The 19127-nt window shown below is 39.0% G+C and overlaps 1 protein-coding gene and 1 long non-coding RNA gene across 8 annotated transcripts in view; one reads left to right on the forward strand and one right to left on the reverse strand.

The window, feature by feature from the left end:
* Positions 1-1031: 1031 nt before the first annotated feature.
* Positions 1032-19127, reverse strand: part of ANKRD28 (ankyrin repeat domain 28) — a 215328-nt gene continuing 197232 nt past the window's right edge. For 6 of the 7 annotated variants that reach the window (XM_005297028.5, XM_042861928.2, XM_065587045.1 and 3 more), the window contains 4 exons: positions 18905-18987; positions 18646-18728; positions 10732-10823; positions 1032-3000 (listed from right to left, as the gene is read on the reverse strand). In XM_005297028.5, the coding sequence (XP_005297085.1) occupies positions 2714-3000; positions 10732-10823; positions 18646-18728; positions 18905-18987 (545 nt within the window). In that variant the 3' untranslated portion in view covers positions 1032-2713. The remainder of the gene's footprint in view (positions 3001-10731; positions 10824-18645; positions 18729-18904; positions 18988-19127) is intronic. The other variant, XR_010599151.1, reaches the window with a different exon arrangement.
* LOC122174838 (uncharacterized) lies at positions 13978-17319 on the forward strand. The gene is made up of 4 exons (XR_010599152.1): positions 13978-14116; positions 14609-14898; positions 15788-15912; positions 16956-17319. It is a non-coding gene; the product is annotated as an uncharacterized LOC122174838 (long non-coding RNA).

The following is a 19127-nucleotide window of genomic DNA, read 5'->3' on the forward strand; positions in this document are numbered from 1 at the left end:
CAGCTTAGACCCAAAAATGGCAAACTCACAAAGAACATTAGTTAAAAAGAATACCATGCTAAGGAACAAAACAGACACAAGCTGCTTCCTCCAACCATAAGCTGCAATGGATAATGCAAAGAGGTTGGTGAGGGTTGTTTTGATGTTTTTTTTTCTTTTCTTTTTAGTGCCTTTTTAAAAATAGAAAAAAGTTAGCAATGCATTTAAATCAATAGGCTTCTTTTGGGGACCGATGGCCTGCCCTAAGTGACCTAGTTTTCAACCTAGGAACATTTCAAATTAGGTAATTGTCAGCGATCCTATAAATTACTGTCCTTTTTCTCTGGGGGGCGGGATGGAGGACCCACACAGGCCAAGGCAACAGACCATCTTGAGATAAAATTATCACATCTTGAAGAGTTAAAAGCAAAAACATTTGCTAGTACAGATTTCAGCTGCATTCAGTAAGACCGTCTCACAGTTCTTAGGGAGCAGCAAAAACTGAAAAGCACCAGTAACTGAAATATCACAGATGTTACCTTTCAGACAACAAGCATGTGACCTAAGTCAATACTCTTCTTTGCAGTGTGGAGAAAATCTTGTCTCAACTGGTTCAAATCAGATCATCATAGAAATTACCAGGTTACTGATAAGATACTGATTAGATGTAGTAAATCAAAAGTGTGGTTAACAATAAAGAACTCCAAAGAAGATTCAGAGGTATAGAAAAAGCATGAACTCCCCAACTCTCTATAGTGTGGAAGGATCATATATGCAATATGCTGTTTCTGCCATTAATCAATATTTATGAACTCCTAACAAGAAAGGTGATGCTTACAAGGCAACCTAATTCTAAACAGTAATTAAACATCATCTAGGTCTTCCTTGTAAAGTGATTGTAAATCTGAATTATTTACATGCACTTTGGAATTAAAAGGACAGCAAAGCCTTTGTAAAATAAATTTTATAAATTCTAATAGTTATTCAACAAAAGAATCTTTGTAATTACTGCTTAAGTATGGTACACAGATACAAATAAATTATTCATTAAATACAACTCACATCTGGGTTTTATTATACTCTGTAAAATATACAGGAATCTTGATGTACTGAAAGAGTGCAGGTAAATACAGTATTCAAGCAATCACTATTTCTATGTACATGCTCATTAATTCTTCAAAAAACCCACAAAATTATCAAATAGATCAAAATACTGTCCTGTTTTTCCACACTTTATGTTCAGAAAACCAGCTGATAATTTACAATGGCATTAAGGTTTCCAGTTTCACAATACAAAAAGGATAAAAGGTAATTGGGATTCAGTTTATTTGTATTTTACCTGGACATGCAAGAATCCCTTGCATGTGCGTAAGTAATTTAACTTTAAAAGTAATAGTTATAGTTAAAGCAGAACCCAATAAACTAAATACTCATTTAACAGACAAACTTCAGTCTTCCATTTTTCAGGCGCTCTTTTTTTTTTTTTTTTTTTTAAACAGTAGTCTGTTATAAATAAAAAGACTGAGGGCAAGTTTGTACTATACTACAGGGGCCTGCATCTTCTATTGATTTTTTAAATAGAGAACACCACAGATATTTCTTCCCGAAGATCCAACATTGTACCTTTTGATAACAGGGAAACTTTCTTTTAAATTCACCTTCCCCCCCCCCTCAGAACTCCAGGATTTAAAAGAAATACAATATGGAGGCACAGACTTAATCTCACTTACAAATTTTATGATGTAAATAAGTGGGTGAATTGTTGATAAATCCATTCTCTAAGAACTTTCAGCCACAACAGGGTGTCAGGAGATTACATTTAAATTTTTATGCAGTTTCATTTTCCCAGTAAATTACCCTTCATGTATTTAAATAAAAATATCTCAATTTAAAACCCAGAAGTTAAAAATCTAAAACTGTGCAACAATTACTGCTTCCCTCCCACCCCTCCCCTTGTTTATTACACTGTACATGTAACACCCTGACTGTACCTTGTTAGCTGGTTTTTTTTAAGCTTTATAAAAGTATGACAAGTTCGTTTTTGTTTAATCTAAAAGAAAAAACAAAACTGAAAGATACATCTGCTTTCTTTCATGGTACATTTAATAGTGTCGGAAGGCTTTTAGATTATAAAAAAATCAACATTTAAAACCAAATCTAAGCTTCACTCCCAGAAATAATTAAGGTTTGGTTAAGACAACATCTCATTTAACCTATTCCAGTTTCCACAAAAAGGTATTTAATTAAAAAAATCTTTATTTGGTCCTTTGGCAATTTGCTGCACACACAATGCCTACTGTACCAAACTCATTTATTGCCTTCAAAATGGTTTTAGTTTTATTGATTATAGTTAAATCAAATGTCCTTTTTGTTGTACAATAGTGTTGTTCATTTACATAGACTAGGGTGCAGAGTCTGGAGAAATTACTCCTGGCACCACAAACAAAATGGTAATGTACAATTAAATAAAACAGTTTTGACATTCTTAATTTTTTTTTGCTGTAGATTCCAAGTATTTTTCAAGAATTTATGCTTCTTTTGCAAAACCTGCTCTTTAAAATCCTCCTAGTGTCACACACAGATCTTTCATATGCACCCACAATTAAAAAAACCCAAAATCTTCTCGTAGGTCTGTCCTCTTGTAATCAAACACAGACTTTTTTTTTTTTTCCAAAAGCACAATTCTGACCTTCAGATGACTGGGCTCACTCTTCAGACCTCCAGATGAAGCTTCTTAATAGGTCTCAGAATCTGAGTCATTAAGCTCATCCTCTTCTGTATATGGGTAGCCATCTTCCCTGCCAATGTTGTTGAAACTACAATAAGAGCTATGTTCACTCCTCATGATTGGCAAGGAGTCAAACGTGACAGTTTTTGAGGTGCTGGTGTAATGATTAATGGCATTGAATGTAAGGGAAGGTAAAGTGCTGCTTGATGAAACAGGCATCATCGTGGCCAAAATGAGAGCTAGACAATCAGCCACGTCCTTATTGGGAGCACAGGCCAAAGCTGGTGTGTAACCTAGAAATCAAAATAAAATCAAAACCTTTGTTTAAAAAATAGGAAGTGTACAAATTCTTCAAGAGCTTTCAATCAGACAGCTGTAAAAACGTTTAAATTGCTTAGTTCTGTTTAAAAAGGAACATAAAATTAAACAATTTAAAATTAAAATATCATTTATTCTTGTAAAGTTTTGCTGTTGCAAAAGTATTATAATGTTTACCTGCTGATTATAGTCTCTCTCTCTCTCTCTCCACACACACACACACACACACACACACACACACACACACACACACACACACACACACACACACACACACACACACACACACACACACACACACACACACACACACACACACACACACACTCAGCTAAACAGGTTACAGTATACCATACAGGCGGCAGGGCTGATGATCAGGAAGAAAGATAAAACCCTGGGAAATCAGAAGATTTGGGAGGGTAGGATTTGATTGATTTATTAGGCAAAGTTAGGAATTTTGGGGTCAGGGAGAAAAACTGGGCTTTCAAGCAGCCAGGAAGTTAACTGAATGAAGACAGGTAATTCTTGTTCCAGTTAACTAAATGCAACCAATAATTAATTTTGCAGGAAATCTATAGATATTTTAAATAGCCATTATAAAAAACAATTGCAAACATGTAAAGCTCCAGGATAAAGAATATCTGCACAGCTGTTCATTTCAGAGTAAGCAGTCTTACCGAAATATTTGCCCCAAGGCAAGTTGGCAAAACATTAGGGTGACCAGTGAAAGTGAGATGTTAAACAATTTTTGTACTGGTATAATTTAAGCAATCTATGTTTTGTTACTAAATAGCAATATAAAATAAGGAGATATGAAAGAGATAAACTAAGAAATCCACAAAATATTGAAGAAATGTCAACTGCATTAGTGGGTTAGGACTTGCAGTCTTCTTGCTTCAACTCAGTACTATTTCAAACAGCACTACGTTGCACACTCAAGGTTCCCTAGTGTGCTGTACCAGCAGGGTCTACATGGACCAATAAATGCGCCACACCTTAGTATGCTTTAGAATTTAAACCCCATAGTGTGCATTACCCCACCATGTAGATTATGACCTTAAGGAGTGTGGAGCTACAATTTTGGTCCCAAGTCAGCAGTATCTCAATGAATGGAACTTCTTGTGGATATAGCACCCACAAGGCACTTTGTTTTCGGTTTTTATTTTAAGATTTCCTAGGAATTTATTAGTGTTAATCAAAAAAAAAAAATAAAAAACAAGTGAAAATTGATTCATGGAGGACAGGTCCATCAATTGCATTGTGGATAAAAATCGGATTTAATTTTTATTTTTTTTTAAATTGGATTTTTTTTATAAAGTGCATTTTGAGGAAAAAACCTATCATGATAGCTCAAAGATATTTTATCATGGAATAGGGGTTATAAATTCTAATTCTATAGCATGAGACAATATATTAATGTAATGTTTAAGAAAAGTTTTGTAAATAAGTTCCAATAGTTCATGGATTATGGACCCAATTTTATGGAGTTCCACGGGCTTCTGTATAGATTATTTAGGTTAATCTTTCTATCTACCCAATGAGACTCAGTCTAGAAGATACCATCAGAGATGCTTAGTTTTGCAGTTCTCAAACTGTGGATTTGTGTTTCCAGAGATAACATGCTTGTTAACAGCAAAAATGTTTTTAAATAAATATATAGAGGGGAGAAGGGACAGACCTCAATTCTATTGTCCCTCTGCAAATTGTGTACACAGAGACAATTCCTTACCTCTCTCTAAAAGTACAGTTTCAAAAAGTTAAATGAATAGAAGATTGTTGGGGGTGGACTAGATCTGGACAAGGAGAAGAAGTCTGGAGATAAGTGTGAGAAGGGAGGGACAGGCAGTAGAAACAAAAGTGAAACTGTTTAAGCAGCATATTCCAGAAGTCTTGAGGTCTTTCTGGGTGCAGCCTTCATTGATTTGAGATCTACCATACCATTTTCTCACTAGAAGGGAAAACTTATAATGGCAGCAGGCCGTAAAAGAGGCCCCATTTGGGAATATTTTAAGGAAGTTCCTCTACCTGTGGGTAAGACAGGCATGCATACAAAGTGTTTAATCTGAAAATTTTTCAAAATAAATCACTTTAAAAATGTATAGTGTGTACCTTCTAAAAATGAAACCTACATCTGTCTCTGAGTTGTGAAGAATATGTAATAAGGTTCTAACAGCCAACAAGAATGCACTTTTACAAATCCATGATTAAATCGAGGCTTCCTGGCTAGTGATTTAAATCATGATTTAAATCAAATCCACCCTGCTTCCCTATCTCTATTGGAAACGCCTCACCTAATGCATCCTAGGATTGCATTAGCCTTTTTCATGACAGCATCGCACTGGTGGCTCATAGTCATCCTGTGATTGACCAATACACCCAGGTCTTTCCCCTCCTCTATTGCTTCCAACTAGTAAATCTCCAGTTTATAGCAAATATTTGTTAGTCCCTAAGCGCATGACTTGCACTATTACATTTCATTCAATTTCTATTACTCCACTTTTCAAGGTCATCCAGATCTTGTGTGATACTCTGGTCCTCCTCTGTATTGGCAGTACTTCCCAACTTTGTGTCATCTGCAAATTTTATTAGCATACTCCCACTTTTTGTGCCAATATCATTAATGCAAATGTTAAATAAGATTGGTCCCAAGAGCAATCCTCCAGGAACTCCACTAGCAACTGCCCTTCAGCCAGACAGTTCTCCTTTCGATATGACATGTTGTAGTCTCCCCATTTAATCGTTTCCTTACCCACCTTTGGATTAATCCCCGTCTTCTCCAATTTAACTAACAATTTCCAGACCTAGGTGGAACAATATCTGATGCTTTGCTGAAATCAAGGTAGATTAGGTCTACTGTATTTCCTTTTTCTAAAACATTGGTTATCTTCTCAAAGATCAGGTTGGTCTGGCAAAATCTACCTTTTGTAAACCATGTTTTAGGTTATCCCAGTTACTGTTTACCTCCATGTATTTAATTACTCTCTCTTTCAAAATGTGCTCTAAGATCTTGTGTACAATTGAAGTCAATCTAACAGACCTGTAGTTGCCTGGGTCAGGTTTTTTCCTTTCTTATATTAGCAATTTTTCAATCATCTAGGGTATGACCCCCTAGTTTAAAGATTCATTAAAAAAATCTTGCTATTGGATTTGCAATTTCATATGCCAACTCCTTTAATATTCTTGGAAGATGATTATCTGGGGCATCTGATTGTTATTGTGATTTTGCCTCCCAGTGCTACCTATTTAACAGGCGAGACTCGTTAACACACGGTACAGGAACTTGCTATGTAGCGCTATAGATTTGCTCACTAACTCACTGACACAGAAATCGACAGGAAGTGCGGAGCGGAAACGTGTTGTACGTCTTTACCGCCAACGGGGGATGGGGGGAAGAGGAGGAAGGGGCAGCAACGTTAAAGCTTTAAGGATGGTCCTTTGCCATGGCAGTGCTTTAACGTTGCTGACCGTCCCCGTCGGCGGCTCTGCTGGTAGGGACCCTACTAGCAGTGCCACCAATGGGGGAGGCAAAAAGGGCAGAGACGTTAAATGCTGCCGCGGCAGCACTTTAAGGATGCTCCTTTGCTGCGGCAGCACTGGGCTGCCAACGGGGGTGGGTGGGGGAGGGCGCAGCAATGTTAAAGTGCTGCCCGGCAAAGGACCCTTCAGTGCTTTAAGGTCCCTGCCCCTTTTGCCCCCCCTCGGCCATCGACGAGCGGGGTGCCAAAGGGAGCAACTGCCCCGGGGCCGGCGATTTAAAAGGGCCCGGGGCTCCAGACACCACTACCGCAGCAGCGCATCCGGAGTCCCGGGCCCTTTAAAGCGCCACGGGAAGCCGGGTGGCGCGGACCAGGCGGCCTGGAAGGGCTGGCTGGGGGATGCTGACCCCTAGCCCCGCCCCTTCCGCCCGAGGCCCTGCCCCGATATCCGCATGTAAACAGGTCCATACTGTAACAAGGTGTCATCAAAGAGGCAATTTTTATTTCATCAGCCTATACTCTACGTGCTAAGGAATTGTTTTTGTTGTAAAAGTAGATCCAGTTGCTCAAGTTTTTAAGGAAACCTCAACAATTGTTATTGTCTGTTCAACTGGTGTTGTACGTTAGGTAACTGCACAGACAACTAACAACTTGTCACATAAAATAATATTGTATTTACATGGGACAATATTAAGGAAGAACAGCAAATGGGGGGGAAGAAGAGCTTGTATTAAATTATTTATTTGCTGAGTATAGACATTGTGCTTGACACTGTACAGAACAGAGTAAGACAGTTCCTGCCCCAAGGAGCATTCAATCTAAGAAAAAAGGCAGATAATTAGAGTTCAAAAAGCACCAGCTGACCATGTGATAGGGATGTTCAGCAGTGCAGCAGATTTTGTTTTTAGCGTTTACAACAAATCATAGCATCTACAGGTTAAAGTGAACAATGACAGTCTTTACAGGAGATGTGCATTTTGAGGAGGATTCAAAGGAAAGGGCTTTTAGAGACTGCTGTACTGGGATGGAGAGGGCATTTCAGGCAGACAGGACAGAACAGAAAAAGGCTCACTATTGATACTCAATGCTCAGAACTCCAGATAACATTTATCAATGCTGCAGATCTCTTGTGAAGGTGACAAGTAAAACAGATTTGTTTAAACTGACCATGTGTGTCACTATTTCTACTATTTGTGCGCTATGGTGAAATTAATGCAAAGAAGAAAGAAATACAATTGCTTTTTATTGTTGAAATTTTTAAGACATGCTACTTGTTAATGACCTGTTGACCAGTGTTATCTGGAACATGACATTCCAGATTAAATGCTGAAAAAATAAAACTACAGGCCAGTCTGAAGATTAAACAAATTATTTACATTTAATAATTACTCTAAAAGTACTATTTATAATCGGGATTGAGCATCTGTCTCGCACCAGCTGGGAGAGATCTCTAACACATTCTGTGTTTAAATATACCTAAAAGATGAAATGACTGCTTGTCTCAAGAAGGGATAATGGACATCTGTGCCCTCAACCACCAGTTCTTATATAGCACTTTTCAGCCATACATCTCTAAGTGCTTTACAAAGGTGGCAAATATCATTACCCACATTTTACATATAGGGAAACAGGCACCGGGAGGTGACGTCACCCAGCAAACCACGAGTGGCAGGCAGAGGAATAGAACTCAGTCCAGATTTTAAAAGCTCCAGTACTACAAGTGAAGACAGAGCTGAATACAATAAGCTCAATGAATACTAATAAAAGTGAACCAAACAAGATTCCTCCCACTCTGAGGGGAAAAAGACGTTATTCATATTCTACTCATCAATAAAAAGGATTATTGAGAGAGGATTGAGAGAGAGCTACCATGCCTCAAGCATACCCATAGAGGCATTCTAAACAAATTTAAACAGAGCATGGGAAGAGCTGTGACATAAACAGGTTTTGCAGCACTGACATGACAATGAATCATTGTAGAAAATACAGAGTTCAGAAAATGATGTTTAGCAGGAGTAGAAAACTCATGTAGATGCCCTGCACACCTGAAGTCTGAGACTGGCTGCTATCACTCGTATACTATTGATCAAAGGCACCTTTTATATGACAAGTTAAAGGCAGTTTAGCTAAAGTTATGTAGTCTTGTGAACAATTTTTGAAGGTTTTCTTAGACCAAAACTTACTTAACGTTCTGGTGCCAAATGAAGGAAAAAAAAACTCGATAAACTTATGGCTGGGTAGCACTTGCCTGATTTAATAAAATTCAGTAAATCTTTTCAAATTTACTTGGTGACAAAGAGCTTCACAAAGACAGACAGCAGAGGAAAATTGCTGAATGATTAAAGTGGTAACAGATGGAATTTAGGATTAATTTCCACCGTGACTCTTACCTAAAACTTAATACAATCAGTTATATCAAGTGAATTTAATCCTAAGAGATTAAATTGAAGCTAGGAATAAAAGTTTAAAATTAAAACACGAGGTCACAAGAATCTAGTGGCTCAGAAAGAGGTTTTATCAGCTAAGGATATTAATTGCCTATGATACTGGAGGTTATTACTAAAAAGATTTTTAACAGAGTTTTAAATGCAACAATTCTCTCATAAATTGGAACGTGGAGGGCTAAACTGAAGTTGGTCTATCTTTTCCATAGTCATAAAAAGCCAAATTTCTATTAAATTAACACAGGGAAGATACCTGTAACCTAGACAGGCCAACATAGAAGATATTCCAGCAGTTTTTGCATGAATTCCATGTAATGATCCACTTACATTGATAAACAGTCACCATGCCAAGAATTCTAGATCTCACGGCTGCAAAGGTTTTTGTTGTTCCCATGACACACCTTTTGTACTAAGGTAAAGAAAAGGCTGCAGTAGTAATGAATGCTTTCTGTTTGCTCCTTCCCACTAAGCCTATCGTGACTTCCATTTTCCTGAACTGGATTTACCAATCCCTTATAAAAGGATAAGACAGACTTGAAACTTGTGCTCTGTTAACTAAAAGCATCATCATTTTGCTATCTCAGATCCTAAGTTGACATGGCCATGCCAAAGAAAAAGCCAGATTGTATTCATAATGGACATCCAGGGCTGCTGAAAACAAAGAAATGAAACTGTCGCTATAAAGAAAAACCAGAAACCCAAATGATAATTAAATTAGATAAAACCAACAGGTCCTTTCAATTTGAAATTAAAAATTCAAGTTAAAAAAGTTCACTTACTACACTTTCTTCTGAGTCCCTCTGACAATTCTGTGATTTTTACTAAAATGTTTCTTTCTCCCCTGTTGCAATGTGAAACACACACACACAAACAGGGGGACTGACTGACTACATAGGGGAAACAGTGAAACTGATCAGACAAATAGTTCTGTCAAATTCACAAGCTACACAAACTAAAAAAATCCCCCCCAAAATATTTTACCCTTCTAATCTCTCTTCATTTTAGAGAACTACTGATGTGGCAACCACTACCTATGATAAATAATGTTTCAGATAGATTAAGCAGTGAAATATCAGAAACATAATGGGAAGTTACAAGAGAAAGAGAAAAAGCGTAAAAAGTGACTGAAACTATAAATTTCACAGTCATTTCTGCTGAAAAAACCAGCAACCACTCCATCACTTTCCTTGCTAGGAAATAAAACAGCACAAGGACTACAGAGCTTTTCAGATAGGAGAAAAGGAAGTGACAGTTGATGGAGTTAAATTCTATTATGCCCCTACAAAGTGCACGATTTCACCTTTGAGATGAGGCAGTTACGTTTCCTTGCTTCTATGTACTGCAAAGCTCTTACAAGCCAGAAGCGTGAGACCCAAAAACTGGGATCTGTGGCACATACTTACTTTTAGAAATGTATACTCAAAAGATTTTAGTGCATGCCTATTAAACCCAAGTCACTAATGTCCAAAAGTAGGAGTATACTCTGATACTGTGCTCTTATGATTGTTTCCAATATTGCTAAAACAATTGTATTTACACCTAATATAATCAGACTGCAATGTGGAATCAACTATTTGCGTTTGATAACCTGCATTAATGTTCCAAACATAATCAGGCTCTTCCATTTCTCCTGCTTTGCTAACCTGATCCACATCCACATGTCCCATTCTTAGAAGAAGGCATTCCATCATATAATCAGTATAAAACTTAAGAAAGTTTACCATTTCCAAACCAGGAGCATAAACTACTGTTCCTTACTAGAAAACAAGGTAAATTTTATTCTTACCATTTTCATCTACAGCAAGTACACTTGCTCCCTTGCCTAAAAGTTCTTGAACTACAACTGTTAATCCATTTCGAGCAGCAACATGCAGAGGTCTGTGAAGACAAACAAACCTGGTTATAGACTAAGCCTCCAAACAAGATACGAAATAATATTTTAGGAATGAAGTGCCCATCTATATTGACAACCACACTATGTATATATCCTTTATTTCTTCTGTTCCTTAACTTCTTATAGAATATAAAAAGTAAAGAAAAATAAAATTATTTTCCTTTATTTAAAAGTAAAAAAAGGAAAAATTTAAAGCTGCATACTCATTCCTCTCAACAGCAAAGAACATTTCTGCAACAAAAAGTATGTACTAGTAAAACTAGTTCCTTTTTATGACATGACATTGTGAGGGAATAACTCTTAATCTGGCATGCTTTATTATAACAAAAATATTAAAAAGAACTTGTTAAAAGGATGGCAACAAATGTTCCCCTTTCCACTTTAGTATTATTATAGCAGCTAGTTGTGTCCATAATTAAAATAATTAATCTTTCACTGCAATCTGAAAGTAGATTGCAGCACATCGGAGGACTTATGCAGGTCACTGGCAATAGTCTTTTATTAGAGTACCACTAGCAGGATGCTAATCATAGTCTATTATATAAAATAGTTGAAATCAATGTTCCCTCTAATTTTTTACATCCATGTGCAGAATTAATTTTGTTATGTTCACCAATATGGCGGTTGGGAGGTATGGGGTGGGACCGAGGGGTTTGGAGTGTGGAGAGGGGCTCAGGGCTGGGGCAGAGGGTTGGGGTTCAGGCCCTACCACTTGAATTCAAGTGGTTTGCATGTGAGGTGCTGAGTCAGCATACCTTGGTTATGTAGAGTGGGATATTTTTCAAAAGCAGTCAGCATTGGCTTAACTCTGCTCCCACTGAAGTTCTCCCACTGACTCCAGTGAAGGAGAGGTAAGCAAACACTAAGTGCTTCTGGAAATCCCATCCAGAAACTTTAATCTTTACTTCCTCAAATGCAGGTCTACTAACACAAATGGGAGTAATTATAATTTTAAAAGAACTCTCTCATACCTCCCACACTGAAGCTGATCATAAAAAACACCCAAACACTGGTGTTTGCTTTTTAAGTCTTTAAAGATATCTGTATAGAAGTTCATAACATTTGCTGTTACTTTAAACTAGCTTATCCTACCAAATCTTTCTTCTTCTATTTGAAAACACAGCTGTGTGCTATCACCTGCTCTTCCTAATGAAACTACATTTTATCAAAGGTTCTCTGTTAACAGCTTGCTTGATTGGGCATTCATACTTTTGATGTCAGGATGTGCTCAGGGACGGAGCATTGCTGACGTAAAACCAGCAGAGGGAGCTAAATTACTTTTCAGGGTAGTGTAAACCTGGCAATAGGTTTTTACTACAGCTGGTCAAAATTTTGCACACAAAAATTTGGAACTCCTTTTCTCTTGAAATTTTGACAAACAGGAATAAAATTGTGCAGAAATTCTCAGTTTCTCCCCTCCCCATCCCCAAATGTTTTTTTACTGGCTTGTTGCATGCCTTTGGTCCGTGATGGTATATGGAATTTTGCTTAATTATTTAATAGAAATCTTTAAGACAGAGTACATTCCCAACCAAATTTAAGGTACCACAGATTTTTGTGCTACACTATTTGATGATATTGTTATAGTTGAAAGCTTTGCATTAGAAGTAGTCACTTAAAGTACACATACTCTCTGTACTGGTAAAAAGTGGCAATAGTAGTTGCAATTAAACTGCAGCCAGTGATACAAAACTATATAAACCTTGCTGAGTACACTCTTTTGCACTCCCAGTTCTTTTCTTTGTAATTAGTGATTTTAAATAGGTTCTAATCTTTTAACCATTAGTAACCCCAGTACCCTTTCCCAGGATTGTGGTAGTCTTAAGAGCCAAGTTTTAACCTGACTTACTTACTGTGAAACTAGTTAAAGTGAATGCATTGCAGCAGGGGGGAAAGCACCTCTCCCCCGCCACAGCAGCTCCGGGACTGGGGCCGTGGGAGAAGCGCCTCTCCCCTGCTGCAGCCCTGTATGCCCCAAGTAACTTGCTCCCCACCCTACTCCCTACCTCTGCGCGGCCTTTGGTACCCAGAGCTTAGAGGGAACTTAGGTTGAAATACTAATGCCTTTCTTTTAGATTGGTTTCTGAAAGCCAGAAGTTAATCTAAGATCTCCAACTGTCTCTGCAGATAGAATAATTTCCTCACAATACAAGGCACGAAGTGGCAAAAAAACACACAGCACAACGATTTAATTATTTACTCAAAACCTTCAACTATTAGATGTAACTTTAAATTTTCAAGGCACATCCATCAGGCAAAGCGGACAGATTTACCTCCAACATTATAAATGCATCCTCTTTTAAAGCATCAGTCGAAGAGGAGTGGTAATCTAAATTTATCTAATTGATTTTAAAAAGAAACCACAACAGGGCACACAGTATAGCCAATAACTTTGGTAGATCACTTCAGTTCTATATTGACTTTCATTTATTATGATGTTTGTAAAAATCCCTAAATTAATCTCACCACACAGAAATAAAGCTCATAGTGTGCGGGCAGAAGGGAAAGAAGAGGTTACACACTTTGTGCAGTAACTGTGGTTCTTCATGTGTCCCCTGAGGGATGGCTCCACTTCACATGCACATGCACCTCTCGAGCCCTTGGTTGGAGATTTTCAGTTAGTGTCTATCTGGCCCACACATATGCCTTAATGCTTCCTCATGTTTAATACCGAGGCTGTATAGGGATGCCTGGGCAAACCACCCTCAGCTCCTTCTCCACCTAAATGTCCTGTAAGGAACAGTCTGAAGCAGAGGGGAAGGAGAGCACCTATAGGGACACACGTCTTGAAGAACTGCAATTACTGCACCAAGTGAGTAGCGTGTCTATGGGTGCTCCACTTCAGATGATTTCCAAGCAGTATTCCCAGATGGAGGAGGGAGCTTTAGAATAGAGTCCAGAACTGAAGACAGTACTGCAGAACAAAGTGCTGCATTGGATCTGGCAACATGGATCAGGGCATAATGTTTCAAAAATGTACATGTAGTGGCCCTATATAATTCAGATATTGCTACATTCTTCAATAATGCTGTAGATGCTGCCTAAGATCTAGTTGAATGTGTTATCACCCTTTCAGTGGTAGTGGTGGTGGGGGGAAGTGGATGAATGCCTGCAACATCATGACAAGTAATACATCCACATATGCATCTTGATAATCTCGAAGTAGAGACTGAGGACCCCGTGGATCCATCCATGAAGGAAATGAAGAGCTTAGATGGATTTCCTAAATTGCTTGGTCCTATCGAAGTAGAAAGCCAATGCCCTTCTAACATCCAAGGTATGTAAACAAGATTCCTGCAGAGAAAGAACTATGTGACTTTGGGGAAAACACTGGTAGATGAATGGACTGCTAAGGGGGAACTCCAATAGAAGCTTAGGTAAGAATGTAGGGTGTGGACATAAAGAGACCTTGTCCCTAAAGAACACTGTGAAAGGGGGTGGGGAGGAATCTGCCATCAAGTCTCCAATCTTCCCGTCCCTACAGGCCAATGTGATGGCTACTAACAAGGCCGTCTTCATACATAAATGCAACACAGAACAGGTTGCCATTTGTTCGAATGGAGGTCTCATAAGGTATCTGAGTACCAGGTTGAGGTCCCAAGTCAGGATAGGGTTTCTAATCTGCAGATAGAGATTCTCCAAAACCCTTAATAAATAAATAGATGATACTGGATGACCAAATTTGGAGAGCCCTTCTACTGGAGAATGAAAGGCTAATACTGTGGCCAATGGACCTTAATCGAACTAACTGATAACTTGATTTCTTTAGCTCCAACAGATAATCAAAGCAGCACCAAATCAGGCAAGAGGCAACAATACCACCAATGGAAGACTCTCTTCCATTGCTGCAGGTAAGTAGTGCAGGTTGATCGTTCTTTAGTATTCAGAATTGCCTGTTGTACTTCTATAGAGCAGGAGGATTCTCTATGACCCATCAAGGAGCCATGCCCTGAGGCGGAGAATTGCTAGGTTGGGATGAAGCATACAACCAGTATCATGTGACAGTAGGTGAGGAATAGCTGGGAGCCAAGACAACAGTTGGACACATATGTGAAGCAGGTAAGGGTACCAAGCTTGTTTTGGCCATGTTGGTTCTGCCCTGTCTGATCTTGTTCATCACCATCAGTAGTAGCAGTGTTTGAGGAAATGCATACAGACCCTTCTTCCAAGATAGAAGAAAGGCATCTCCCTAGGAGTGGTGGCCCAGACCCCCTCTAGAGCAGAAAACAGCACGCTTATTGTTACTGGAGGTGGCAAATAGATCCACTTCTGGCAGTCCCCATTTTAGGAATATTCTGTGGAGACCTTGGGTATCTAGCTTCCATTCCTAATCCTGTGAGAAGTGTCTGCTGAGGACATCAGCTGTGGTGTTCTGAATACCTGGGAGGTAGACTGGTGAAATTTGGATCTGATGAGCTATGTGCCAATTCCACAGTTTCACGACTTTGCTGCACAGGGAGGAGTATCAGGGTGATTTCTTGAGTTGTTCACGTGGCCTGAGTTGTGAGGGTATTGAGGAAGGCTCCCCATCCCAACAGTGATGTATCTGTTGTTAAAGTCACTGATGGGGCTGGGCAACAGAAAGGAACACCTTCATAGACATTGAGTTGATCCTTCTACCAATCTGAAGAGTCCCTCACTTGCAGAGGAACCATCAACTGTCTGTCCAAGATGTGTTTGATTGGATAATATGCTGCTTTGAGCCAACTCTGGAAGCAATGTAAAGGTAGCCTTGTGTGATTTGTCAAAAAGGTGCAAGTTGCCACATGTCCCAGGACCTGAAGTCCATTCCTTATTGTGGTCCAAGGGCTCCCCTGAACTGCCCATTCAGACATGACAAAGTTAAGAAGCTGTCTAAAGGAAGATGGGTTCTGGCTGTCAATGAGTCCAAATATGCCCCTAAAAACTCTTCTGTACAGGGGTTAGATGTGGACGTTTTTCCATTCAGCTATAGATCCAACTCTGGACCACAGCAAGGACCATCTGGGTAGAGGACAGCACTGCTTCGTAGGAACGGCCCTTGAGTAGCCAGTTGTCAAGGTATGGGAAGAATAGGATTGCTTCTTGTCAGAGGTAAGCAACCACTACTGCCAGGACTTTTGAGAACAACCTTGGGGCCAAGGAAACACTGAAGGAAAGCACTCAGTATTGGAAATGATCCTAGTCTATAGTGAAGTATAGGTATTTCCTGGGTGATGGGTATATTGTTATACGGAAATATGCATCTTGTACGTTGAGGGCTGAAAACCAAACCCCTTTCTCTAAGGAAGAAATCATAGCTGCCAGAGTCACACATTCTGAACTTTTGAGAATTTACAAACTTGTTTAGAAGTCTTAGATCTAAATAAGATCCTTGGCACAAGGAAATACTTAGAGTAAAATCACTAGCCCCTGCGAGGAACAGGAACTGGCTTTATTGCTCCTAACTGAAAGAGACAGTTCGCGTCTTGTCTCAGTAAAAGCTTGCAAGAGCGGTCCCTGAAGAGGGATGGGGAAGGCGGGGGGGGGGGGTGTCAAAGGGAGGGAGGGACATAACATTAAGGTATACCATCCATTTTATAGTATCAGAGGGGTAGCCGTGTTAGTCTGAATCTGTAAAAAGCAACAGAGGGTCCTGTGGCACCTTTGAGACTAACAGAAGTATTGGGAGCATAAGCTTTCGTGGATAAGAACCTCACTTGCATCTGAAGAAGTGAGGTTCTTACCCACGAAAGCTTATGCTCCCAATACTTCTGTTAGTCTCAAAGGTGCCACAGGACCCTCTGTTGCTTTTTACATCCATTTTATGACCTCTATGACCCAGTTGTCTGTAGTGATCCATCTCCCAGCATGCTAGAACTAGGCAAGGTGGTCTCTAAAGGCAGGAGGTGGGCTAATGGATGCAGCTGTAAATCAAGAGGTGTAGGAGGATGTGAACCCTTGACCAACCCATCAAACCTGTTGCTTTGGAGATGACTGGGTGATCATGGAGGACGGTTGGGAGGCCCTCTCTCCCCGAAATCTGTCTCTTTCTGCGGGGGTGGGTGGGAGGGGGGAATGTTAGTGGACCTACGAACCCGGAAAACTGAATAGGATGCGGGCAGTCTGGGACATACTAAACCTTGTCGTATTTGTAGGTGTACATATACCCAAGGATTATAAAGTAGCCCTAGACTCCTTTAGAGTATGCAAGGACTCATCTGTGGTTTCCAAGAGCAGCTTACAACCATTGAAGGGGAGGTCCCTCCACGGTGTTCTCTATTTCTCAGAAATCCCAAGGGATGGAGCCAAGATGCCCTGCACACCACCACCAACACTATGGGCTGAACGGACATTGCTAACTGAAAATCTCCGATCAAGGGCTTGAGAGGCATATGTGCACCGAAGAGGAGCATCTATAGGGACACTACTTGAAGAAGAATTGCACCTATTGTCTGTAGCTCAAAATATTAAAGTTAAAGAAGTAAGAAGCATTTAACACCATGAATAAACTGAAATCCATTTGAAAAAGTTATTTACAATTTGGGCCTACTTCTGCCAGCATTCACCCTGCTAAAAAAACTTTACATAATTTGTGATGCACTTGGTTTAAGAACTCAGTATAATGGACTGTAAAATAAGCCTCCATACCAGTAAAATATTTTAAACATTAAAATTATTCAGATTTTGTGCAGCTCAGTGCATGACACTTCTTGCCAGTGAGTAAAAGGTCACTGATTTTTCCTGGAGATCCACATGAGCCGTATGGTTGATTCAGGTTGTTTGGAAGAAGTTAGAAGAGACTGTCTCCACCCTCCTTAGTGTGTCCCCATTCTCTTTATCTTCTTTTGTTCCCCCTTTTGTCTCCCAGGTTGTTTTCTCTCCACCTCTTTTTGCCTCTCATTAGCCATGCGCCAGGGCAACCAGCCACTGCCTCAGCTACATTCTTCTTCTTGCTTAGTGTGTTCCATGCTGCTTAAGATCCAATATGGTGAGCAGCAAGAGCAGGAGCCTAGCTGTCTAATTCCCAAATCAAAGCAGCCCCTAATTGACAGAAGGTGATACTGTAAGGAAATCCCTTGAGCAACAATTGAATGAGAGAGATTCCAACAGGGGAGCAGGAACAAGACAAGGTGGCTAATACTAAAACATCCAAGAGTCATTTAGCAGCCCTGATAAATTTTTATGTTTTCCTCTGATTGTTAAGGCCTAATTAAAAGATTTTAAAAATCCGTGTGGGTAGGTGTTCTAGGCTGCCAATATCACTTAAGAGAAAATAAAAACAGAAGAATCAGTTATTAAAATCTTCCATCCCAGTTCCAAATAAATACATTTCACAGTTTTATAGTACGAAATGCTTCTTACATTTGAATTTCCCTATAACCGGGCTCAAAAAATAGAGTTCCGAGATAAAAGTTTTTAGACGTACTGTTAGCTAGAAAATACCCGATTGCCACATTGTTTTAATAAAAGTAAACAAAAAGTACTCTCCAGCTAGCATTTTCATAATTAGTTAACTCACCTGCTTTTTTTTTTTTAAAACAGCAAATCAGACATTTGTAGCAATCATTGGAATTAACTACTATTTAATTTTTAATAGAAAAAGCTGAATAGTGGTTATAAAGAAGTAACATCACAAGACTACTGTCCTCCAGATCATCTCAGGATTAGTGTCATTCCTGCTAGAATTCTTTTAGCCATGATGACCTAAGATTTTTCCAGCATCCCTTTCTCTTATTCAGATGGAAACCTGAACACTTAAAAATGTTTATATAATTATTAGCTTTACTAACAGCAGAAATATATTGAAAATCCAACTGTAAAATATTGTTCAGTGGCCATACATACGTTTGCAAGGCTGCATTGGTGGCATTGATGAGGTTTCTATCCGTAATTTTCTCCAGTATTAACAAGGCACTAGTTTCATGACCCTAAATATACAGGAAACATGTTTGTCAGATAACACACTCATTGAAGAAATTGTTTTGTATGTCTTTTTGAAGTAGTTTCTGGAGATTTTACAGTTTGACAAAGATCATATTTTAAAAAATAGTTTTTCATTAACAAACAAACATGCAAAAAAGAGCTCAAATAGAAACTGACACACCTTGCTGCAAGCCAAATGGAGTGCTGTGTTTTTACTGCTATCTTGCAAGGTCAGATCAGCCTTAGCACTGCTAACCAGCACCTCTGAAGGAAATAAAACTTTGCATTAACTAAAAAGTGTGTTTCTAAAGGAATTATCTATTTTCCACTTTATAAAATGAAGATTAAAACCTAAAATAATACACTTTTAATAAATGTGTGAATGCATAACATGTTATTTTAAA

Source organism: Chrysemys picta, chromosome 2, assembly GCF_011386835.1.
Source record: "Chrysemys picta bellii isolate R12L10 chromosome 2, ASM1138683v2, whole genome shotgun sequence".
Lineage (NCBI taxonomy): Eukaryota > Metazoa > Chordata > Testudines > Emydidae > Chrysemys > Chrysemys picta.